Below are 27,762 nucleotides of genomic sequence, written 5' to 3' on the forward strand. Positions count from 1 at the left end.
AAGAATGGACATTGTTTTTTCTGTAAATATTCTTTCACTTGTATAGGACTAAGAAAAATAGCTCTGCAATATAAAATTAGCACCTTAGTGAATACAGAGTAAACATTCATAGAATACATATATGTTGCATTTGTTTTTTTAAAAAAAGATCTTACCAATGTACTTGAAAATGGTAGCTTCTTAATGTGTCATTAAAGTGTACATCTGTGGACTTCGTAAAAATTGATGATTATTATGCCTTCTAAACTCAAACGTGTACTTCTGTTCCAGGGGAAATATGAGAATATACATATGCTTTCTGTTGAGATTGGACCATGACTGTATTTACTGTAGGATTTAATGATACATTCATAACTGAATGCTACAAATTAGGTTAAAGCCCTAGTTAATTTATAATGAAGGTTTTTAGTGTTTAATATTTTTCATGTAAATGACTTTGAATGTCCCTAATATGGGTTAAATTTACCTAATTTCAGATCACAGATAGTGTTTACTTATGTTCATAACCCATGATTTAAGAATGTCTTATGAGAGCTTCATTCATTCATTCATTCATTCATTCATTCATTCAACAAGCATTCTTGTTAGCCTAACAGGTACTAAGGATTATAACAGGTAGTATATAGAATGCCTTGAGGAATAAGATAAAATTCTTTCCCTCAGATATATTTCAAATTCTACGAGAGAGAGAGAGTTTTATAAGTAAATAATTAAAACACAGGAAGAATCTCTAATCGAAGAGCATTTACCATTTTATGTGAATCCCAAACAACATGGAACAAAGTTGGTTTTGTTGTAGGGAATGAGGAAGTCAGCATGGATTTCCTGAGGCAGGAACATTTGCCTAGTGGCTTGAAAGAATAGTAGGAGTTGAGCAAGCAGGTCAAAGGGGACACATTGTCTAGACCAAGGTTTTAATATGCCCAAGGACAGAGACATGGAAGATCATGAACAATTTTGGAAATCATAAAATATATGTAACAGAATAACAGAAGCCATGTCTCAGAAGGTTAACAGGGACCATATTCAATGGTAGTTTGACTTTATTTTCTTTTTTCAACAATAATGTCTATTAGGTCTGCTTATTGCAGAACTGAGTTCAGGTCCTGGATATCCTTGTTAACCTTCTGTCTCATTGATCTGTCTAATATTGACAGTGGGGTGTTAAAGTCTCCCATTATTATTGTGTGGGAGTCTAAGTCTCTGTCTAGGTCTCTAAGGACTTGCTTTATGATTCTGGGTGCTTCTGTATTGGGTGCATATATATTTAGGATATATTTAGTGTTTTGGCTTCTGGCTTTATCACATGAATCCCCACTTAATATCTTTAATAACTATTTCCTTAAAACATTCACAGAAAACAAACAATAAAATCTCAGTAATTCCGGAACATATCATTATGAAATATATGAATAAATATATGAATAAATAATGTTATATTTATAAATACACTTAAATTTTAAATATATATATTTAATTTAAGATAGATAGATAGATAGATAGATAGGGCCTCACTCTATTATCCAGGCTGGAATGTAGTGGTGTGATCAAAGCTCACTGCAGCCTCTAACTCCTGGGCTCAATCAATCCTCCCACCTCAGCCTCCCAAGTAACTAGGACTACAGCGACATGCTACTACTCCTGGGTAAATTTATTTTGTTGTAAAGAAAGGGTCTTGCTGTGCTGCCCAGGCTGGTCTTGAACTTCTGGCCCCAAGTCATCCTCCTTCCTAGGTCTCCCCAAGTGCTAGGATATCAGGTGTGAGCCACCACACCCAGACAGATTTTATTTTCTGTACAATAAGAGGGAAGTGTGACTCTGTAAGGAAACTGAAGAGCTCCTCTGTAGCTCAAAACACACACATAGTCAACACATATACACAAGCAGATTGGGACAGAAAGAGAGAGTGAGAGAGACAAAAAGAGAGAGAAAGAGAATTAATGATATGTCCTGGAATTACTGAGATCATATTGTTATAATTGTTTTATGTGTATGTTTTAAACTTCCTGCTATGTTCATGCCCTAGTCATCTAAAGAAGAATGGAGAGGAGATCAGGAGACACTCTTCAGAGTAGGCAACTTTCTCTGGAATTCATTTGTTTAAATCAATCTTTTCCTTATTATATATAAGTTTTATAATCTGTATAATATTGCTTTCATTCACAATGTAACATTTCATCATCACATACTTTATTTTCATTTTAATCTAGAAACTGTCTTTAATTTCCACCTCTGTGCCACTCTAGAAATCTAATCTACTGGAACTAGAATCTAAAATAATATACAGTCCATACAAATTTCTCTTAAAATGTAACATGTTACATTTCATGGATTTTGCTATTAAAGAGTAGAGGGATGTACGCAAAATATGTCTCCAATTTTCTTATGATTCTCAACATCTTCCATTTCCAATGTGCACTCTATCTGAAGTCAGAAGTTAACATAATTACAATCTGCTAGATTTGTATGATTTTTAAACACACACACACAAAAAACTAATTTGATTGATTTACTTACAGAAAGCCATATCTTGGAAGATGTCAACAAGTGTATCATAGCCTTAAGAGACCAGGATGCTGATAATTTAGACCGTGCTGCGGGTGCTATCAGAGGCCGGGCAGCAAGAGTTGCTCACATCGTCACGGGTGAAATGGACAGTTACGAGCCAGGGGCTTACACAGAAGGCGTAATGAGAAACGTTAACTTCCTTACAAGTACTGGTAAGTCAGTTGCCAATAACAGCTGCACTGTTTCTCATATCTGAATCTACATAGATACCGAATATTCATATATGTGGGAAAGATTCCAGTCTGTGTTGCTTCTTTTGACATATATTGCCACATAGTGCTTGCACACTTCGGTTATGCAATTTGAAATTTATCTCTGAGAAGTAAATATATTCATTGGTGAAAAGAGGTCTTCTATAAATACATGCGTTATGTAAATTACCCACAGGCCTTAGCCAGAAACCATTTAGAATGTTTATTAATGCCTTATCTGTTAGGAGATATAATTAGACTGATATGGTATTAAGTATGTGATAATCACCAAACCGTCTCTTAACTGTATCATTGATATCCCTAGGCTTTTGTTTACGTTACTTAAACATAGCAAGTCAGTCCTGTGTTTCCAGAGAAATGCTCTTACCTTCATTTGCAGTCTGTTTGCAAAACAGCAATTTGTTCTTGCACATAATCTTCTTTGATTGCATAAGAAATATGGAACCAGTATTTTGTGTTGGTTGCAGCACTCAAGTTAATATTTTCTAAAAATCAGCCAGTAAATGCTTCGTTTTTGAATCTCTCAGTAAAATGACGTTTTAACACTATTGTTAACCTTTCTCCAAGAAACTTACAGAAGTGTCTGAATTCATATGGATTCAAAAACAATGAGGACAATCAACTATTTTTATAAGTCATAACAGCAGAACTCCTTTCTGTGAAAACCCTTTGTGAATCTGTGAAATCCTCAGGTTAGATTTTTTACTATTGTCTACTAACAGTAGGGTGATGGTGCATCTGTGATTCCTAAAATATTTGAAATTCCAACCTTAAGTTATCGATCCTAGAGAATCATTTTTCATGTTATGCATATGGAATATGGAAAGTTGTTTAGCAAAAGGAATAGAAGAGACAAGGATAAGTCATTTTTTTAAAGTTTTTCTTTTATTTTTGAAGTCACTCCTCAAAATGAATTAAGAGAAACAAGTCAACAGTTGAATAATATTCACTAGAGACTAGGTCTGAAGCACTATGCTGCAAGGCAAGCTTAGCAAGGTTTGCAGGGAATTGATGATCAGTGTTGCTGTTTTTCTAGTAAGTTGATAAACAAAGTCATTGATGAATCTTGGTATATAGTTTTCTTATTATCTCTTTGAAATATTTCTAAAATAATGCAATGCTAACAATATGGTAAGGAAAGATAAAACTCTTGATATTATTAAATTTATATTTCTATATCTGCTCCTCACAGTCACCGGTATCAATAGGGCACATAGTAGTTACTTTTTCAATAAGTTGTGGTAATATATTTACTTGTTTAAAAAGATGATTGTGCTCTGGTCATTCAGTATCTCTTCCTTAACTAAATTTAAGCACTCCTTTCTTGTTGGTCAAAATTAAGTACAGAGTTATCTGTGTCCCTGATTTTTTTCTACCTTCTGAGAATAGCATGTAAGTAAAAGAAGAATGTAACAGGGTTTTTTTTTTTTTTTTAGACAAATAAAAATTTCCTATCAGGAATTGATTAGGTAAAATCTAGCAGGACTAATATTTTGCCTCTGTCTCAGTTTTATAATCATGTTAGTCTTATGAGCATGCTCTTTATGACCATAATGTCTGTTTGAGGTACCAGATTTACAGTTTTAGGCTCTATCACTCTGAAATCAGAGAATAATGAGACAAAGTTATTTACACACTTAAGAGTTTATTAATCCCTCTTTGATTTGTAATAACCTTTCCAGATAGCTAATCAATATGACTATATTATCACATTCAGAAGAGAAAAAAATCTTTTTTTCTTCTAATTAGTGGTATATAATTTTAATTAAAATTCTCTAGGTAAATTATGTTCTATATCCCAAATAAAATGAATATAAAATAATCCTAGGTTATTGTGTATAAACAGCATCTTATTATTAGTGTAACAATATAGTTTATGACATCCCAATTTTGTTATTTCTGTTATTCAGAAAATTTTTGGTGTATCTTTGAAAAAGCTTTCCATTTTTGTTTATGTCTAATTCCAAACTATTCTCCAAATAGCTTTCCTTGAAATTTATGAAAAGCATGCCTCACTAAAGGAAATTCTGAGCAATAAATTAGATGAGAAAGCTAATTAGATCAGTTTGATCTTAACCAAAGCTGAAAAATGTGAAAATTTTCTTTCCCATGGAGATATTGTCTATGAAAGATACTTCCCACTACTCTATCCTCCACAATTTACTAACAGGATATGTTCATCTTTGTTTGCATCTGTTTCACATCTTAGACTTATTATTTATAAATAATTACCAAATTAAATAATTGGAAATATCTTGTTTTGTGTTATGAGGCCTTCATAGTTTACTTTTTAGCAAGTGAACAGTAATATCTGTGAACTGTTTTTCTCTGTGTTTCCTTTTGCTTTATACAGTCTTCAGGATTTAACCCTCCTTTCTGAAAATGACTTAATGAGGAGTTACTGTGAGTTGTTGTTTACTACCGAGACTTTTCCATCTTTGCAAAGTTTGCCTTAAAGTATTGTCATAAATGATGAAATATAAGCCATACTTATCTAAATCACAAAGAATGTTTTTAGAACATAGCACCTTTGATTTTAATCAGACTTTGTAGCTTATTAGTACATTTTCAAAATTTGATGATTTTCTAAGTGTTTTCTCAGCATTAAGAAGCAGGGCTGACCTATTATATCTCAGGAAATTATATTGTTCATAAACTCTAATGAAATGTAGTCAACATCACGAATGGTACGTTTCACCCAGATAGAAGCATGATATTGTAATCTTCATGTGAATTTCTTTATCCCACCCCATTCATCCCTGTTACTAAGCTCCTCCTCCCATCAGGAATTCTTAATAGAGAAGATAGAATACATTAGCTTTTTAAATAAATAATAAACCTTCTGGACTGTAGTGTGAAGGCTTACAGATTATACTCTTAGTGTCAACTTCAGTTCTTTTGTACTATGTTGGGGAAAAACCTAAACTGGAAGTGGACTGACATAGGACATTTTTGTGTGATTTATGAACTCTATAAAATTCAGGAATCATCAGGCCCCAGAGCAGCTGTTGCAAACCTCCAAGCCCCACCTGGTTTTACTGTTAGCCAGGCTCATGGACCAAAACAGAACAGGCACATAAATGAATCTGACCAAGATATCCTGGTGGCATCCACTGTTGGCAGCTGGCAGTGATGGCAAATACAGGTTCATTCGTCAAGTATTGAGACCAAGACTGGAAAGTGTGTATCCAGAATTCCCTCCTTCTTACAATGAACAAGTGCCATATAGTTACATTTTTTTTTTTTTGTCTCAAAGGCAAATGAGACAGTTGAAAGAAATTTTGAGTCAATGAATGTTTCTAAAATTGTGTTATAAATTGTTTACTCCAGTTTAAACAACAGATAGAGTTTTAAGATGTATTTCATTTAAAACTTAGTTTAAAAAAACTTTAATAGCAGTTGGTAACCCCTATCAATTCCCTTTCATTTAATATAGTTTACATGTACATATCTTGCATTTTGTAGCTTGATTAAAACATGGTACTTTTTTTTTTTTTGCATTGCAGCTCTGTCCTACAACCTTAAATAGTTATAAAAACTAAAGGTTTTAGTTCTAGCATTCCTTGCCCTCTGCAGTCCAGCAGTGTTTGAAAAATTAGTAGTCCACATACTAGATATGACTAAAAGAATTTTTATGTGGCCAGTGGAGTTTTGACTAACATAACTTTCATGGGAATTGGCTGGAGCTTAGTGGTGTCCTCTTTTTCACTGAGCCTTGGCCATGGTCTCTACCATGCCATAGTCCCTTCCATTCTCTCTCATTATATCCCCAGTCTTCTTTGCTCAGTTTACCTTCTTGAACTCTGGAGGTATTTGATTTCACCTAAAATTTTATTTCTAATTTTTTTTTTTTTTTTTTTTTTTTCTGATGTGGGCCAAAAGGCACCTTCCACAACACTTAATACTTCTATAATGGCGGGGACATGCCTAGATTATTAACTGCCATCGCTCTCTTTTTAAATATCTCTACCCCTTGTGTCTCACATCAAATTCTATGCGTATTTCAAGAAAAAGCATATATTCATGTCCTTTAGAAACCTTTGGCAATAATGAATTCTTTCTGTTCTCGTGCACTGTAGCTCTTAAGGGACATGCCACTCAATTACATCAACCCAGACAAGTATATGCTCTTGATGAACTCCTCAGATATACTAACATAAAAATGGCTTTTCTGGGCTGGGTGTGGTGGCTCACACCTGTAATTCCAGCACTTTTGGAGGCTAAGGCAGGTGGATCATGAGGTCAGGAGTTCAAGACCAGCCTGGCCAACATGGTGAAGCCCTGTCTCTAGAAAAAATACAAAAAAATTAGCTGGGCATTGTAGCATGTGCCTGTAATCCTAGCTACTCGGGAGGCTGAGGCAGGAGAATTGCTTGAACCCAGGAGGCGGAGGTTGCAGTGAGTCGAGATTCTGCCACTGCACTCCAGGAGGGGTGACAGAGCGAGACTCTGTCTCAAATAACAAACAAAAATAAAATAAAATAAACAAAAAAAGGCTTTTCTTTCAAAATGGAATATGAGTTACAGGAGAAAAATACACTCATGTTATTTCTCTTTGAATCTCTCTCAGGGCCTACCATTGTGTCAGGTGTTAGAATAAAAATAAAAATAAAAACCCAAAACGAAACCTCTTGAATTGAGCCTCTAAGGCTTTGCTAATTCTATCCCTGCAGTTGGAATGACTGCCTTTTCTTCTCTACTGCCCTCTTAAAATATAATCATTCTAAACACTTTCTCAAATGCCACCACCTTTGCAAAGGAGCTTTTGATTCCCTTTCAGTTAGAATTAATTGCTCCATTATCTGTATTACTATGAGCTTGTCCTCTAGTTAATGTTTATTTCACTTTGCCTTTGATCATAATCAGCCATTTACATACAAGTTTCTCCCACAAGATTGTAACGTCCTTAAAGACAGACATCACACTTTCTTTATTTTTATTTTCCCCAGTGGCATCTACACATAGTAGAGGGGCCCAATGATCATTGATACCAAGTCCTTCTCCAAAATTTAAATTTAAAATTTACTGCAAGGTTACACTGTGATACAGCCTAGTCAAGCAGGAGAATAAATTATCATCCCAATTTAGGAGGAAAAAAAACCCCTCAAAACAGTAGGCTGTGTCAAAGGATGGGGCAGAGAAAAGATTAAGAAAGTGATTCATTACTGTCCACAGTTAGATCTTAGCCACTTCCAGAAAACTTGGGGTCAGATTTTTAAAAGGTTCTTCAGCAAGCTTTTGAACAATAGATCATGAATATTGTGTATCCAATTACTTACAAGAACCATCATTGAACTACATCTGTTGAAAGATCTGACTGAACCTAATTTCAGTAATGCTTCCAGCAAATCCCTATAAGGGGTAGTGACTATGCTTTCACATTTGGTAACTATTGTTGATGAATTTCCTCCCCTTTTAGCAGTCTGAACAGGCTTTCAAATTATATACTTTCTGCCTTTTGGATTAAACATTAATCTAACTTTTTTTTAAAAAACACAATTAGAGAGCATTCACAAGAGGTTTCTGTCTGCAGATCACTTGGCTAACCTGGATAACTGTGTGTCTTTGTGTTGATAATTCTAAAGTTGGAAATTAAATTACAACTCAGTCTCTCTAAAGAAGAGTAAGATCTCATGACCATGGAAGGGCTTCTGTTCCCATAGGAGTGTGGGACCTTAGGTAACATTATGAGTTGAAGAAAGTAGCTATTAGAACTCCTGAGTGGAAAAACCTGTTTTCTGTTCAAGGAAGACTGGATTTAAATAGGACCCAGATCTGGTTAAGAGACTAAGGATCTAGTTAAAGAACTAAAATGAGAATGACAAGATTCTCATCTTGCCATTTTAAGTAAATGAACATACAAACTTGTCAGAAAAAAGAAAGTGCTATAAAAACCGCAATCTTCAATATGTATTGTGTGATGCAAAATCTTTTCTGACCTTTTTGACAGGTTACATGGAGTAATCTAAAGTGACACTGTTGGTAATAGCCTTATTTAAAAAATAAAAAATATTCTGACACACTGGTAGAAATTTCATTGTTAAAGGAGGAATAATATAAAGGGCTTAAGGGTGGATATTAAAGAGGGGTTGAAATACTGCCATATCTGCAAAATGTAAAATATGTAACTCATGTGGTTTGCTGTGTCCCCACCCAAATCTCATTTTGAACCGTAATTCCCGTAATCCTCATGTGTCAAGGGAGGGACTCAGTGGGAGGTAATTGAATCATAGGGGTGGTTTCCCCTATGCTGTTCTTGTGATAGTGATTTCTCACAAAATCCGATGGGTTTATAAGCATCTGGCATTTCCCTTTGGGGCACTCATTTTCTCTCCTGCCTCCCTGTGAAGAGGTGCCTTCTGCCATGATTGTAAGTTTCCTGAAGCCTCCCCAGCCATGTGGAACTATGAGTCAATTAAACCTCTTTTCTTTATAAATTAGCCAGTCTCAGATATTTCTTCATATCAGTGTGAGACCAGTATGAGAATAGACTAATACAGTAACTTTGAGATTTTTGCTGAATGAAGGATGGGTTAAGGACAGTGGAGATGAATTGGCGTGGACTGAAAGGAAGAATTGGAAGATGAACCGGAGAATGGGAACAGGCTGTGTGGTTATTCAGCAGTACAAAGATGTTCCAGAGGTCTTGTATCTTCTCTAACTCTAGAACGCCTGCGACCAGCCTCATATGGATATTCTCCAGGGAAACAAGATATCATCTAGAAAAAGAAAGAGGTCACATCTTTCATTCTGATCCTACTTTCCCATATATCTGTAAAATGACTAATTCAGATTTACTCTATGAATCTTTATGTGCTGAAGGCAGTAGAAAAATAATTTATGTTTTAAAAGATTAGACATGAAGTATTAGTTTTGGTTCTGGGTTGCAAACAACTGAAATTAAGAATGGCTAAATTAGACAGAAAAACACAGGAAGGCTGGAGAACAAGAAGAGAAAACTGGCAGACTGCAAGGGACACTTCATATAGGAAACACAGTTAAAGTCATCCCAAAGAATAGCTTTTTGAAGAGCCATTCCAGCCCCCTCTGAACATTTAATGCCACTAACGGTATCATGACATTATAGCACTGGACCCTGCGGATGGTACATTTATTTGCTACCACATTTCAGATAGTTCTACCATTGGAAAAAATCATAAAATATCCCTGCTTTTGCCTCACTTGCTTTAAATTCAACTTCCTGGGCCAGAAGCATTATCTTAGTAGAGTTTAAATCATGTGCCCACACCTTGGCTGTCAGCATACATAGGGGTGAGCACATGGCCTTTGAGCTTCTTTGCAGACAGTGCTCTGCCTCACACTAAGACTCTTAACACCGGCATATTCCCTGCATAATAATGGGCTTTGAAGTCTGTTAGCAAAGCGGGGAGTTGGGGATGATGAGAAGCAGGAGAGGATGATTATCAACAAGGAAACAAAAGGACTCAGAGAAAGGAAATTAAGGATTGATGTTGCCAACTTAATTGGACATCACTGGGACAATGGAATTACTTGCATCCATATTGTGCAACCACGAACATTGCCTTCAGCAGCTCATTGCAAAGCCAATTCTTTTAGAATTCTTTTAGGTGGTTTATGAAACCTTTAAAATAGGCATAAAAGCCTGCTTTATTTCTGGTAGATTTATTAAACAAGGTGTCATGATCCCACTCCAAATCGAGGTACATTCCAGCAAAGACATGCCATAGCTGAATATATGATGTGAATATATGATTCTATGGCCAAGACAATAGCTTCATAAAATGATGTTTGTTTTGCTGTATCTGTAAAAGCATAAAGGAGTCTATGAAGGTTTTCAAAAAAGGGGAAAGTATATCCTTCAGTGATATACTGAGGTTTCTTCTTTCTTTACGACGACAAAGGTTAACAGGTCTGTATCCTAGTGTTGTTCAAATGTAGAGTGATACTGAATTGAACTGTATCATTTTGTTTTAAATCCAAAGGAATGGGTACTTTGACTTCATTAGTTTTTAAGATTACTAAGTATGAGACATCCTTTGTAACAGCATAGACTAGTGCTTTCTAAGATCATAGTGTTTGAGGCTGGTCAGTGGTTCATACCTGTAATCCCAGCACTTTGGAAGGCTGAAGTGAGAGGATTGCCTGAGCCCAGGAGTTCAAGATCAGCCTAGGCAACATAGTGAGACCCAGCTCTACGAAAGAAAAAAATAACAATTAAAAAATATTAGCCAGGCATAGTGTACACACCTGTAGTCCAAGATATTTGGGTTGAGGTGTGAGGATCGCTTGAGCCTAGGAGTTTGAGGCTCCAGTGAGCTGTGAATGTGCCACTGCACTCTACTCTGGGGAGGAGTGAGATCCTGTCTCTCAAAAAATAATACTAATAATAAAAATAAATAAAATCGGCCAGGCGCAGTGGCTCAAGCCTGTAATCCCAGCACTTTGGGAGGCCGAGACGGGCGGACCATGAGGTCAGGAGATCGAGACCATCCTGGTTAACACGGTGAAACCCCGTCTCTACTAAAAAAAATACAAAAACTGAGCCGGGCGAGGTGGCGGACGCCTGTAGTCCCAGCTACTGGGGAGGCTGAGGCAGGAGAATGGTGTAAACTCGGGGGGCGGAGCTTGCAGTGAGCTGCGATCCGGCCACTGCAATCCAGCCCGGGCGACAGAGCGAGACTCCGTCTCAAAAAATCAATCAATCAATCAATCAATCAATCAATAAAATCATAATGTTTGCATAGCCACTGGGAAAAAGGAAGTGGCTGCTCAAGGCCTGAGGGGATCAGAGACTGCAGTTATCAAGCAGTCTTAGCTCCTTCCCAACTACCTTGAGAGCTATGGAGGTCAAGATCTGAAAGCTCCTCTCACTAACACACACCAGTATGCATCAGCAGAGTTGTTAGGAGCTCTGGGCTAGACAGCTGTCTACTGGGTAATCCAAGAATTAAATCTCTTTGAAAGAGAATTACTGTAAAATGTTTTATAAACCGTAATATAGTGTATGTTTTTAAAAATGTAGACAAACTGGCAGAAGGCTTCTCTCTTCCATTTCATCTCAAAAATCAGATTTATGAAACTAATGAAACCACTTCCTTCAGTTGTTACAAGTATCTATTTCATATATTAATAGCCCTCAGCTGCAAAGACAGCTAATTTTACTTTTTTAGGGGTCTTTATATATAGCCAGAAAAGTCTGGTTATATATTTATTGATGTGAGCTGATAAAACTTTTATATACTCATCTGTAAAACTAAATTTGAGGTTCAAGGTCACTGAGGCTGGAGAATAAACAAAGATATTATGTCCCTTAGATTTTCTTTCCTCTAGTTTGGGAGAGAACATAAACCATGTGAATTCGAATGTGTAAATCAGATTGCATTTCCCCTGGTGATAAGTAATTAGTGCAGGCAGCAGAACTTAATTGACAATAGCTTCAACCATTTCATCCCCACCCTCTTCCCAACTATGTCTTTCATGCCAATTTTTATGTGATTCCTCAGAAGTAGTCCTGGTTGGGTGGGAGTGGTTACAATGGATATAATTATATTGCCACATTTTCAAGATAAGAGCAAGTTTACTAGATGAAGAATTAAGCATTTCTTAGGTGAGCAGTACCTACAGCTGTTGCCAAAATAAGGTATATTACATTTATGTTATCAGACTTCATGGACATAAAAGCAAATGCTGAAAGGGCATATTGTTGCTAAGAAAAAAACAAATCAGCAGGCCAACACTTGCAAATGACAATGTTATCTACAAGCTTTATTAATAGATGTGAATATTTTATTCAGTGAAATCAATTAATTGTTTGTCATGCATAGGTAAATCAAATACTATTTAGCTCTCTTTCACGTGGGAAAAAAACTGAAAACAGTGGATATCATAAGATCGTCAGTGGAGAAAGATTGCTTGACTAAAGGTGGAAAGGATATTTTAAAGATAGCCACAATTGGAAGAACAATTCTGAGAGTAGAACAAGTGGACATTGACCAGGTGTCCAGTTAACCAGCTCAGGGAGGATAGAAGTAGTTCAAATAAAGCCAAGGAGACTTTAGGCAGCTGGAAAGCTGTTTCCACTGTGTGCCAAACCATGATTTCTGCTGACATATATTTTCACTTCATAAATCAAAATTTCTAGCTCATGGTAATTTACAACTTACTCTTTCATCAATTACAAAAGAAAATATTACTGCTTAACAACACTACACAGCAGGCTAAGGACCTGGGAAGAGATTTCTTCTCCTGAAATGTATTAGTAACCCTGTGCTATCTTGCAAAATGTAATATATTCTGGTGATCATCCACCATTTAATTTTACTGTCTGCCAAAATCTGTAGCAGTTAAAGTTAAGTGAACAATTTATATTATAAAATTCCTCTGCTGATATAGGAATTTTTAAAGGTATCATTTATTATGAACACTGCTGGCAGTATTTCTTTAAGATTCCAGATATTCTAAAGTCTAGTGTTGATTGTAGGTTATAGTGATTTAAGAAAGGTTATACACATTCCTTTACCACATGCCTCAAAATGCTTATGTAAAAAGAGGAATTAAAGTATGGATGTTGATTAAAAAATGAAATTATTTTTAAGGGGAGAAGAAGTAAGTTAAAATATTGTACTTCTCTTACCATCTCTCCTACTTTATTTATTTATATATCCTTTAATAGCTACTTCTGTTAGTAAATTGGTATCAATGTTTTTCCATTATTTGCATTTATTAATGTATTTGCCCTATCTTCACAATTACAATCAAATAACTTTGAGTCAAGGTACTAACAATGTTTTGTTTTGTCTCTTCCATCTATTTAGAAAGCTAACACAAATGTAAACTGAAAAGATAGAACTACCCAGTCCCATTCTAATATCCCGTTAAAATAACAGTAAAAAAACACAAAAGGGAATAAACTCATAATGGAAAATGCATGGGTATAGGATTATCATAGGAAAAAAAAAAGATCCAGAAGATAGAAAGCAGCTGGAAACATGGAGATAGATGAGAGAGAGCAGCGAAAACCTCTATCTAAACTGTGCACAGGACGGCTCTGCTGAGGAGCTGTGAGTTCCTGCTCGACTGTTGTTAGACTTCTTATCACAACAGAGTTCTACAAGACAATGATGAAATGGCTTCATATTCCATGAGAAAATTAATATGATCTTAGAATACTATAGTCATCCAAATTATGTGGCCAAATAAAAACCTTTTCGTGTGCATAAGAACTCAGAAATGTAACTTGTGTAGATCCTCTTGAGAAACGACTTGAAAATGTGCTCAAACAAAACAAGAGATGGGAAAAACAGAAATAGTAGGACATGGAACGCTGAAATAGTGATTCTAACCCAGAGATATAATGAATAAAATGACAAGTTGGCAGATGCAAAGCAGGTCTAGAAAGCAATGGATCCAAATTGAATACAAAGTCAGTGGGCTCCCAGAAAAAAAAAGAAAAGAAAAGAAAAGAATTCTAAAAGAAGCCTTAAAAAGATTCAGAAAAACAGAATCATTAAATTAGTTACATGATAAAGCAATTTGCTATCCTCTCTAAGATGCATTACTCTACCAGTCCCCACCCAGGAGGCTTAGAATATCATGACTCTAACTATGTGACCCTAAAACTTTAAAATTCTGCTTGCACTGCTATCATCTTATGCTTAACTTTTTGTGTTTGTTCATTTCCTATATTTGTCATGTCTTTTGTCATTGTTAAGAAACCAGATTTTAGTGTCACATGGCAAACATCTGTTATGCTGGTTTTGAATATCTATTCCATATATTAAAGATATGTGTATATGTTTCTATATATTTGCAATGATACTATATATAAATATATATTATACGTAGTATTGTAACTATATATGTATAGTATATATTATATATATAACATGTCAGTGATTGATTTATTTTGCTTTAAATGATCATTTGGAAAAGAGTTATCTTACAGCTGAGCTGGAACTCTCCATGATTACCTGGAGGTCCGATACTGACTTTTGGCCACAATAAGAAGGAGTGAACTAGTTTATATTTATAATACATTGTTTAAGTTTGAAATCACCTTGTTAGTACCAAGAGTCAGCTTGTTTATATTGTTGAGGGGTGTGTAGATTGATGGCTCGCACATGGGCTAGCCAGTTACATAGCATGGCTTAGCTATTGATCAGTGGGACGTATATCCTGAAGATTCATAATTCAGAGATGAAGCACATCTTGTGTGACTGAGAAAGGATTCTGGGTAGGTGTGCAAGTCTCCTGACCCCGGGTGTGTGGGCTGCACATTCTTTCTTCTTGAATAGGTCTTCTCTGAGTAGTTTCCACAGAATTTTGCAAACCCTTTCAATTATCCAACACTGTCTGTAACTGTTGTCATTATAACTCATTTATTTTATTTAAAAAACCCACTGAAGATACTAGAACACACACACACAAAGAGACACACACACACATCTACCTTAATCACACAGAGTTAAGCAAGTGGTTGCATTAGGTTTTGTTGCTAACTGTTCTGTTTTTATTTACTTTTTTAAAGGTGCTCAGTCAGCTTCTATAATTAGACCATCTCAGTTCGTTCAGGCTGCTATAACAAATTATCTTAGTCTGGGCAAGTTATAAACAACAGAAATGTATTGTTCACAGTTCTAGAGGTGGGAAAATTCAAGATCAAGGCACCAGCAGATTCAGTATCTGGTGAGGATGCATCCCTCATGGATGATGTGTTCTAAGTGGTGGAGAAGACAAGCTCCCTCAACCCTCTTTAAAAATGGCGCTAATAACTGCTCATGAAGCCAGAACCATCATGATCTTCATCTTTTAAAGGCCCTGCCACTTAATACTATTGCATTTAACATATGAATTTTGGGGGGACACATATATGTAGACAATAGCATAGAGTTTGTGCAGTCAGAATTGCTGAATCATGCTTTTTTCTCAGAGAAATTTCCAAGCTCAAAAACCTTAAACTAAAGATTTCTTTCATTTAACTTACACATTACACCTAACTGACGTACATATTATATCTCATTAGTTAATTGGCAAATCTTTCTCACAAGTACTGACTCAGCCTTTTATAGCCTTTCCTGCAACTGTGTGAGCTGTCCACCAAATTACAGCTTCCTAACTCTGCCTCCTTAAAAACTGAGAACTGCAACAGACATTATCCTCTCCATATTATTTATGCTGCATAGCAAATCTCCCTAAAATTTAGCAAAGTAAGACAACAAACATTTACTGTCTCATAATTTTTGAGGGTCGTGAACTTGGGAGCAGCTAAGCTAGGTGGAGTTGGTCAGGGTCTCCTGTGAGGTTGTATTCACACTGTCGGCCAGAGCTGCAGTCATCTAAGTCTCACCTGAGGCTGAAGAATCTGCTTCCAAGCTTATTCACATGTTTTTGTTGGCAGGAGGCTTCAGTTCCTCACAAAATGGGCACCTCCGTATGTTGCCTATATGTTTTCACAACATGGCACCTCAGTGTGAATGATCCAGATGAGAGAAAGAGAGAGAGAGTGAGAGAGCCTAAGATGGAAGCCAGCATCTTTGTATAACCTAACTTCTAAAGTGGCATACCATCACTTTTGCTGTATTCAATTTGTTAGAAGTGAGTAGGGCATGAGTACCAGGAGGTGGATATCACTGGACCATGTTACAGGCTGCCTACTACAACTTCTAAATGGCTTATATTCTGAATATGCTTCATATGGTCCCATGTCACCAATTAGACTATACATTTTTTATTTATTGTACCTCAAGTTCTGGGTTACATGTGCAGAACGTGCAGTTTTCTTACATAGGTATACATGTGCCCTGGTGGTTTGCTGCACTCATCAACCCGACACTTACACTAGGTATTTCTCCTAAAGTTATCCCTCCCCTAGTCCCCCCACCCCTCAAGAGGTCCTAGTATGTGATGTTCCCTTCCCTGTGTCCATGTATTCTCATTGTTCAACTCCCACTTATGAGTGAGAACATGCAGTGTTTGATTTTCTGATCTTGTGATAGTTTGCTGAGAATGATAGTTTCCAGCTGCATCCGTGTCTCTGCAAAGAACATGAACTCGTCCTTTTTTATTGCTGCATAGTATTCCATGGTGTATATGTGCCACATTTTCTTAATCCAGTCTATCATTGATGTACATTTGGGTTGGTTCCAATAGACTACACATTTTTAGTGCACATATCTCTTAGACCCCTCCCTGTTTTCTGGCCTGACATTTAATATTGGAAACATTAGCAAAGGACCTGGCATACAGTAGACATATATATTAAATGGATGAATAATACAATGCATATCTTACCAGGGATCCTTAATAGAGTTGATTATTGATAGTACAGAATACTGTGGAAGAGGAAATCCTCTCCATTGCTAATTCATGTAACATGGTTTTATCATTTTAGAGACATAGATGACCGTAAACATTGCTGTAAGTATCACTTTATGTGCCATGGTCATGTGGAGAAATCATTACAGAGGAAATATGGAAACCCACAATTCTAGATTTAGGTTTACTGTGATGTAATTGTGAAAATCCCTTAAACTCTATGGGCCTCATATCTTTAAGTGCCAAAAGAGGGTTAGCTAGGAGATCTTCAATGTTCCTTTGTACATCATTTTACTTAAACATTTAAGAAATAAATTTAAGAGTCATTTGTCTACAATGCATTAATTTATTTGCCATTTAGCTGTTTTCAAATTCTCAAAATTCTACATCTTTTTAATAACCAAAGAAAAAATGTCCAAAATATAAAATAACCAAAGAAAAAAATGTCCAAAATATTAAAAAGTGTTGTTTTTAATTTTATAAAAAGTTTTCTGCCAATCTTGTACATTCTTCCTTCTGGAGAACTAGATGTTTTATCGATGTAATTTTTTTATTCAATAAGTTTTTTAAAAAATTGAGATGGGATCTCATTGTATTGATGAGGTTGGTCTCAAACTCCCGGGCTCAAGTGATCCTCCCACCTCAGCCTCCCAAAGTTCTGGGATTACAGACATGAGCCAGCATACCCAGACATTTTGTCCATATTTTAAATGATTTAATTGTTGTTGTTGCTATTGTTCTAATGGTAATAAATTAATTATTTGCTCTCTCTCTATATATATACACACACACACACAGAGCAAGAACAATTGGTCAGATTTGTCAAAAAAGAAAGAGAAGTACATAAAGACTAAGCAATTTAGTTTCTTGTGGTTTGGTAGGCAAATAATATTTGTAGACATTCACATCAAAAGCTACATTAGAATTTTAGCTCTAATACTTACCAACAATAAGTGATCTTAGGCAAATTACTTAACCAGTCTAAGCCTTAGCTCTGTCATCTATAAAACAAGGGCAATAAAACTTATCTCTTAGAGGTTTTGTGATAATTTCCATTAAATAGTATATATAAATCTCTTGAAATGCCTGCTTCATAGTCTTAGGTCTATAAATAGCAAGTTATTAATATTATTGTTGTTATTATTGGATTGGAATATAGTAAAACAATACTTTGTTAGATTTCATGTGATTTACCTTCTGAATGATGTGGAAATATGTTAATGTGCAATATATAAAACATACATCACAGAAAACAACCAATACTGAGATTTGTATTTTGTTCTGACAAAATTTTATATCCAGGGCTGTTTTCCCTTCCCATAATGTATTTTTAATTTTTTAAATTGTAATCCAGTATCTTAGTCAGTTTGGGCTGCTATAACAAATTAAATGGAGTAGTGGCTTAAACAATAGAAATTTATTTATCACAGTCTCTGGAGGCTGAAAGTCCCAGATCAGGGTGCCAGCATCATCAGCATCTGGTGAGGGCCCTCTTTCTGGCCTGCAAACAGCTGCCTTCTTGCTGTGTTTACATGATGGACAGCAGAAAGAGAAAGGAAGCAAGTTATCTAATGCCTCTCCTTATAAGGACACTAATCCCGTTATGAGGGCTCCACCTTTATGACCTAATTACCTCTCAGAGGCCCCATCTCCAAATACCATCACATTAGGGATTAGGGTTTCAACATGAATTTGAGAGGGACGCAAACATTCAGTCCACAGCATCTAGGTTTACCAGTTTTGTGTCCTTTCTTCAAATTAAAATTATGTTGAAGAGGAAACATTTTTAACAATTCAAATGATAAGCAGCGCACGATATAGCAAAGGAGATTTTTTTGGCCTAATGTTTAGCAGCTTCATTCTATTGTTGAAACGTATCGCTACTACACATGCTTAAGGAATACAGTGGTAGAAGAAACAGTGTATTTTATATCAAAAGGAAAATAGTGCAAGTCATCTGATCTAAGTTTATAATGAAGGAATGTATTTAAAGATGTTTTCCTTTTCAGAAATAGTCATTTTTTTTAGAGAATTAAAAAGATATCAAGAACATCTAATTAATAGTCATCTTAATGACAGATGACAGTGGAATTAAATGTGAAAAGCAAATTTGAAAGCATCTTAGTCTGTAAAACTACTTCATCTATAAAAAATAAACATTTGACACAACTCTCAAAGCAAAGTATCTGAGGGATTCTTTAAAGCTTCCAGTTTATCAAATTACTTTTCTTTTTTTTTGAAGGAAGTTTCACTCTGTTGCCCAGGGTGGAGTGCAATGGCATGACCTCAGCTCACTGCAACCTCCGTCTCCCAGGTTCAAGTGATTCTGCCACCTTAACCTTCCAAGTAGCTGGGACTACTGGCTTGCGCCACTATGCCCGGCTAATTTTTTGTATTTTTTAGTAGAGATGGGATTTCAGCATGTTGACCTGGCTGGTCTCAAACTCTGATCTCAAGTGATCTGCCTGCCTCGACCTCCCAAAGTGCTGGGATTACAGGTGTGAGCCACTGCACCTGGCCTATCAAATTACCTTTTAATAATTTTGTGGGCTGGGCAAGGTGGCTCATGCCTTTAATCCCAGCACTTTGGGAGGCCGAGGCAGGAGAATCATGAGGTCAGGAGACTGAGACCACCCTGGCCAACATGGTGAAACCTCATCTCTACTAAAATACAAAAAAATTAGCCAGGCATGTGGTGCACATCTGTAGTCCCAGTTACTTGGGAGGCTGAGGCAGGAAAATCGCTTGAACCCATAAGGTGGAGGTTGCTGCAAGCCGAGATCACACAACTGCACTCCAGCCTGGTGACAGAGCAAGACTCCATCTCAAAAAAAAAAAAGAAAAAAGAAAAAAAATTGTGTATGTACCTCTGTGGTATTTGCTGGAAAATATCACCAGTTTGAGCAAAACCAGTTATTTCTAACTTTTAGTGAAAGCTGCATGTGTCACACAAATCTTTTCTGATATTACAAAGGCTAATAAACTCTCACTCAAAAGTATACTCCCAATGCAGTGGTGGGGTATGATTTACCACTTTATTAAATAAAGAAACAGAAGGTAAATGGATTATAAAGGTTAATGATGGAAACGACTACTCTCATCTCAAAAAGAGTGGTTAGATTGGGCATGGTGGCTCATGCCTGTAATTCCAGCACTTTGGAAGGCTGAGGCAGGAGGATTACTTGAACCCAGGAGTTTGAGACCGGCCTGGGCAATATAGTGAGACCTCATCTCTACAAAAAATTAGAAAATCAACCAAGTGTTGTTGATTGATTTTCTATAGTCACAGCTACGTGGGAGGCTTAGGTAGGAGGATCACTTGAGTCTGGGAGGTAAAGGTTGCAGTGAGCCAAGATTGTGCCACTGAACTCCAGTCTGGGAGACAGAGCACAACCCTATCTCAAAAAAAGAAAGAAAGAGAGAGAAATGCAGAGAGAGACAGAGACAGAGAGAGAGAAAGAAAAAGAGAAAGAAAGAGAGAAAAAAAGAAAAGGAAGGGAAAGAAGGAAGGAGAAAAGAAAAAAGAAAAGAGAAGAGAAAAGAAAAGAAAGAAGGAAAGGAAGGAGGGATGGAGGAAGGAAGGGGAGGGGTGGAGAGGGGAGGATTGTTGTTGGTTTAAAACATTACGAATTTGATGGCTGGGCACAGTGGCTCATGCCTGTAATCCCAATACTTTAGGAGGCTGAGGCAGATGGATTGCTTGAGCCCAGGAGTTTGAGACCAGCCTGGAGCAGCATAGTGAGACCTCATTTCTACTAAAAAAAAAAAAAAAAAAAAAAAAAAATCAAAATTTAACTGGATATGAAGGTACATGCCTGTAGTTCTAGCTACTCAGGAGGCTGAGGTAGGAGGATCATCTGAGCTTAGGAGTTCAAAGATGCAATGAGCTATGATTGCACTACTGTACTCCAGCTTGGGTAATGGAGTGAGACCCCATCTCTTAAAATATAATGAAGGAAGGAAGGAAGGAAGGAAGGAAGGAAGGAAGGAAGGAAGGAAGGAAGGAAGGAAGGAAGGAGAGAAAGAAAGAGAGAGAGAGAGAGAGAAAGAAAAGAAAGAAAGAAAAGAAAAGAAAAGAAAAAGAAAAGAAAAGAAAAGAAAGAAAGAGAAAGAAAGAAAGGAGGGAAGGAGGGAAGCAGGGAGGAAGGAAGGAAGGAAAGGAAGGAAGGAAGGAAGGAAAAGATTAGAAACAAGCCTCAGAGTTCTTTCCCTGTCCCATCTGGAAAGCACATAATGGTCCAAAAAATTCATTATAATCTGCTTTCAGATTATCTCTACACTGATTTTGGAACATTTCTAAAATTCAGATGTCGTATTCAAATATATCTTGGGTTTTTGTTCAGTAATGACCAACATTTATTTCCCACAGAAAAATGGGGAAAACTTCACTTTAAACATTTGCCTTTCCTATAATGAAGGTATACAAATGATTAGATATGAGAGTAACTTTTACTCATAGCTTTCCTCTTTCCCGAACAGAAGGAGAAAACCCTTATTTTCAAAGTACAGATATTGAATAATGTAAAGCTACATGATAGAGGGATGAGAAATTGACTAAGAGGTTTTTTTTTTTTTTTTTAAAGTCAGTGTTTTTATATACATATAACACTTAAAAAGTTTTCAAATACTGAGCGCATTTAGTAAGATGAGGGCTGGGTGCAGTGGCTCATGCCTGTAATCCCAGCACTTTGAGAGGCTGAGGCAGGTGGATCACAAGGTCAGGAGTTCGAGACCAGCCTGACTAACATGCTGAAACCCTGTCTCTACTAAAAACAAACAAACAAAAAAATTAGCCGAATGTGGTGGCACACACCTGTAATCCCAGCTACTCAGGAGGCTGAGGCAGAATTGCTTGAGCCTGGGAGGCGGAGGTTGCAGTAAGCACAGATCGAGCCACTGCACTGCAGCCTGGATGACAGAGGGAGACCCTGTCTCAAAAACAAACAAACAAACAAACAAACAAACAAACAAAAAAGAATTTAGTGAGATGATTGTTACAATGGCATGCAATTAAATCATAATTAGGAAATCACAATTAGAAAATCACGTTAACCTTCATTGAACTATACTGATGCACAAGCCCCGTACCTATCAAATAATGAATAAAGACAAAATAAACAAGACATAATTCTTTCTCTCAAGAAGAATGAATGTTTGGGGGGATGACAGATGTGAACCTTCAATGCAAAACAGAACAGAGGTATGCATGTATCTCCTAATTTACTCTATGGTCTGGGAATGATTTAATTCAGAAATCAGGATACTCAAATTGTAGAAAATTAGGAAAACTACCATGGAACTAAACATTTAAGAAATGAGCTTGTTTATTAGCTCTATAACATAATTATAGGAGAATATTAATTCCTGATATTAGTAGATAATTATCAGGCCTTATTTAGGTATCACCAGCTTTTTCTTATCCACCATTAGGAAATAAGAGGCTAATCAAGTCATAATTCATATTCTCAACCAATCCGCATCCACTCACCCCCATGTCCTTCTATAATAAAAAAGATAACAGTAGACTTCAATCCCTGAAAGTAAGTGTAACCTTTCCTGTTGTCCCTTCTTTACGACCTCCTATCTATCAACATTTACCTGTGAGGAGCCTGTAAAACTGTCTCCAGCTTCTCATCATACAAGTGTCTGGATGCAATGTTATCCCCTCTGCTATTTTAGGGTGAGAATATAATGAAGGATTATGCTCACTTTACTTGTTTCTTCAGTCAAAACTGGTTTGGTATTTACTTGCTGTGAGGATACCAGTAAACTAAGTGCTGAAAAGGAGAGCATGATTCGAATCTTTCGGTTGTTTAACTGTGGTTGAGGATATATTAAATAGCAGGATTCTTTTATAAAACAAGGCAGGAATACATTAAGGAACAAAATGAATGAATAGATTAGAGCATAATACAAGTGTAAGTTTTATAAGTATTGTAGGTCAGAGAAGACCAGATAGAAGATGTAAGGACAAAAATAGGAATCTAAACATTATTTAAATTTAAAAAGAAAGTATGTTCTTCCTGGAAAGAATGTCAAAATATTTGTGTTATATTATGATGTAATTAGAGATAATCAAAATTATACTGAACTTGATTTAATCTTCTTTTGATTGAGAAAATACTTCAGGTTCTTGTAATGTTTCAGGATTATCCTTTAGGTATTGTGTCCTTGAAAGAAAAATGAGTAGAAAGGTAAGTAGATTTTCCCACTAGGTCAGGCAGTTTATGTGACTAAGTCATACGTGAGACTGGGTAGCTTGTGGCACCAGCGCCAGTTAAACATGGAGTAAGTATACCTTTCCCTAACTCTTCCACTGTCAACTACAACATTGGACATAATACTTAAAGCAAATCTTGGAGTACCCTGTAAAGTACATAACAGCAGACCGGAGAGGAAATTCGAGGCTGGAGGATGACCCCATACAATAATAGGTCCCCTGGACTCCTCTTTTTTCCCCTGTATTTCCTGGCTTAGACTCATCTGCAGCCTGAATCTGGGAACTGTGCACCAAGCATGGACAAAAAAGCTCCAAGCAAACCCTTTCTCAGGCCAGAGGACAGATAAGCGGGGGTTAGGGGTATGGGATGAAACTCATTTACCTCTCCCAGCCTTTGAAAATGCAGTCCACTTTGGAGGTAGCAGTGGCAGCAGTTCCCCTGTTCACTGAAGAGAAATAAAGAGAAAATACAAATTATTAACATCAAGAATGAAACAGGGTATCACTACAGAACCATGGGCATTAAAAGGAAAATAACAAAATACTACAAACAAGTCTATGCACATACATTTAATGAACTAGATAAAATGAACTAAGTGCTTGAAGGACACGTACCTTTAAAAGTCATTGAACAGACAATAAGGAGTGTTGGGGAAGATGTGAAGAAATTGGAATCCTCTTACACTGCTGGTGGGAATACAAAATAGTACAGCTTCTTTGGAAAACGGTCAGACTGTTTTTAAACAGTTAAACATATGTGTTACTATCTGACCCAGCAATTCAATTCCTATCTGTATACCTAAGAGAGATAAAAAACATACGCCCACACAAAAACTTACACATGCGTACCTATAGCAGCATTATTAATAGCCCTAAAGTGAAGACAACCCAAATGGTCACCAACTGATGAATGGATAAACAAAATATAGTGTATCTATACAACAGAATGTAACTGGCAATTTAAGAAATGAAGTACTCATAGATACTACATAATAGTACTGATACATACTATATAATAAAATATGATACATACTACATTATTCCAAGTATAATAATACTTGGAAACATTATACTACGGAAAGAAGCCAAACACTACATATTATATGATCCCACTAATATAAAATGTTATTTCATAGCAGACAGCAATAGGAAAATATACAAGCACCAAAAGCAGATTAGTGGTTGCCTAGAGGGACTGGGGACTTTTGAGAGTGATGGCTAAAGGGTGCAGAGTTTCTTTTTGGGGTGATAAACATATTCTTAAATTGATTGTGGTGACAGATACACAACTTTGTGAATATAGCAAAACACAATGAATTGTACACTTTAAAGGGTGACTCGCATGGTGTGTAAATTATATCTTAAAGCTGTCAAAAAAGTCACTGAAGAAGATAGAGACGTATTGAATGTCCTATATCTGTTGCAGATAGTAAATTGGTAGTTTAAAATCTTTCAAGAGATAAGACTCCAGGCCTGGATAGTTTCCCTGGTGAATTCTCCTAAACATTGCCTCATGTAAGGAATTACATTAAATATAATTTCAAAAAATTAAAATGATGGAACACTTCTAAACTCATTTCAGTAGCCCAGTAGTACACAAAGGATCAAATGAAACAAAGGCATTAGAAGAAAACAAAACTACAGACCAGTATCTCTAATGAACATAGATGCAAAAACCTGCAACAAAATATTAGGAAATCTGACCCAGCAATATAGAGTAATAACTGTAAAGCCAAGTACAGTTTATCTCAAGGATGCAAAGAGCATTCAAAATTCAAAAATTAATTATTGTAACCCACCATATTAATAAACTAAAAAAGGAAAATCAAACGATTATATCAATGCAGAGAAAAGCATTCAACGAAGTTCTGATTTTATTCATAATAAAAATTCTCTATACATTAGAAATAGAAAGGGATTTTCCTAATTTGATAAAAGGCATTGGCAAAAACCCCCAAAGCTAACATCATTCTTAACAGTACAAGAATGAATGCTTTCTTCCTAACAATAGGGACAAGACAAGGCTAGTTATTTCACTGCTCCTTTTGAACATCACATTAAAGGTTCTAGTCAGTGCAATAAGGCAAAAGAAAGATAAAAGGCGTATATTGAAAAAGAAAAAATAAAATTTTTCTATGTGCAGATGACATGATTGTGAATTCCAAAGAACTATTGTATTTCTATATGCTAGCAATGAACAATTGGAAACCAAAATTATAAAAGAATACCAGTTACCAAAACTTCAAAAATTGGTATACATAAATATAAATCTTAAAAACAGTGCTGTACCTATATGTTGCTATAAACTACAAAATGCTAGTCCAAGAAGTTAAAGAAGACCTTAAAACAATGGAGCGATGTGTCATGTTCCATTATTGGAATAAACTCAATATGATGATGATATCAATTCTTCCTAAGCTGTTCTATAAACTTGTTACAAGTCAAAATCCTAGCAGATTTTTTTCCAGCTATATATAAACTGATTCTAAAGAAAAAACTACAAAAATACATTTATATGGAAAGACAAAGGAACCAGAATAGCAAAAAAAGAAAAAATGGCAAACAAAGTTGGAGCATCCACTGTACCTGATTTTGAGACTTACACTATAAAACTATAGTAATTAAGAGTGATATTTGCAAAAGAGTAGACACATAGATCAATGAGGTAGTTGGAAAGTTCAGAAATCAAACAATTCTTGATGGAAATGCCAAGATAATTCAGTGGAGAAAGACTAGCCTTTTCATCAAGTGGTGCTGGTACAATTAGACATTGAACCTCATTCTATGCCTTACATCATATACAAAAAAAACTCAAATTAGATAACAGCTTTAAATTACAGTAGAAAACTCTTAAAATACAGGATAAAGTTTTGTGACTTTGGTTTGGCATTGTTAGATGCAACACCAAGTAATGACATAATGACATAAAAAGTTATATTTTGATTTCATCAGAAGTTAAAAAAAAATCCTCCGTGCAAGACATTGTTAAAAGAGTGAAAAGTCATACAGCGGGAAAGAATATTTGCATATCGTATCATAATCCTCAAAAATACTGCATCTGGAATATATGAAAGAGTGTAAAAATTCAAAAATAAAGAGTTTACTATTCCATAGCAAATAAAAAATAACAGAAATTACAATAAATTGAAAGAGATCTCCTATTTTATGTTTGTAAGGGCTACTGACATATTGTTCTCAAGGGTTAGAGAGAAACATCATGCATGGAGGGTTTATAATGTATCGAAGGTACTGCTAGGTGATTTGCATTTGCCATTACATTTAATCCTGATAACAGCCCTATGAGCATAATGTTATTTTCATTTTAAAGACTTGGATAAAATAATTTTCCCAGTGTGACCCAGTTAAATGGTAGATCCATGAAATAGTGGCTTCCTAACATAAAATGGGCATGCTACCAAAATTGGCATAAACACAGAGGCCACAGAGTACCCTTAAATGAGAGTTTCTTACACATACTAGTACTCAGTAACAAGCCCTCAATTAGTTAAGTTGCATTTCTTTTAAATCATGTATCTACTTAACCAAATTTACTTTGTCATGACTCTCAGGTGTGTTTGATGATAAACTCCACATGAGAATTAAGCCTGTCTAGTATGTGTATTCCTGCCTGGCCTAGCTGAATAGTTGATTATCCTTTAAAAATAATATTAGTTGCAGATATCTGAGGCTATCTTTCTGGTAATTCTAAGTTAGGACTGGTAAGTGTAGATCATGATGATCCTTTGAATCCCAGTACACTAGAACTAACATTTTTATAAACATGCTTTCTATTTCAGTGTTTTTTAATTCAACAAATATTATTATGCATCAGGCACTATGCTGGGTGGTGAGATGCTATGACGTACAAAGTATGTTTTCTTTAGGAGCTCACAGTTAGTTTGGGAAGAGAGAGCCCGTAGTGACAGACACAGAGTAATGGGTGTCTAAGTCCTATTGGAATAAGGTCTAGAATGACTTCCCAGGACACGTGAAGTGAAAGCCTAAATCCAAAAAGTTTGAGGACATTACACAAGGGAAGAGGATGGCAAAAATAGGAGGCGTTTTCAATGATCCACTTACTCTAAAAGACAGATTCTCGGCCGGGCGCGGTGGCTCAAGCCTGTAATCCCAGCACTTTGGGAGGCCGAGACGGGCGGATCACGAGGTCAGGAGATCGAGACCATCCTGGCTAACACTGTGAAACCCCGTCTCTACTAAAAAATAGAAAAAAATAGCCGGGCGAGGTGGCGGGCGCCTGTAGTCCCAGCTACTCGGGAGGCTGAGGCAGGAGAATGGCGGTAAACCCGGGAGGCGGAGCTTGCAGTGAGCTGAGATCCGGCCACTGCACTCCAGGCCGGCGACAGAGCGAGACTCCGTCTCAAAAAAAAAAAAAAAAAAAAAAAAAAGACAGATTCTCAACTACTTCTAAGTATTTTGTTGCAAATAGATGACCCACCCTTAAACTCA

At 36.2% G+C, this 27,762-nt stretch overlaps 1 protein-coding gene across 2 annotated transcripts in view; it reads left to right on the top strand.

Moving 5' to 3' along the window:
• CTNNA3 (catenin alpha 3) overlaps window positions 1–27,762 on the top strand; it is a 1,797,749-nt gene that overhangs the window by 1,315,209 nt on the left and 454,778 nt on the right. For both annotated transcript variants that reach the window (XM_033209585.1, XM_033209586.1), the window contains exon 12: window positions 2,520–2,720. In XM_033209585.1, the coding sequence (XP_033065476.1) occupies window positions 2,520–2,720 (201 nt within the window). The remainder of the gene's footprint in view (window positions 1–2,519; window positions 2,721–27,762) is intronic.

Source organism: Trachypithecus francoisi, unplaced genomic scaffold, assembly GCF_009764315.1.
Source record: "Trachypithecus francoisi isolate TF-2019V2 unplaced genomic scaffold, Tfra_2.0 Lachesis_group9, whole genome shotgun sequence".
Taxonomy (NCBI): Eukaryota; Metazoa; Chordata; class Mammalia; order Primates; family Cercopithecidae; genus Trachypithecus; species Trachypithecus francoisi.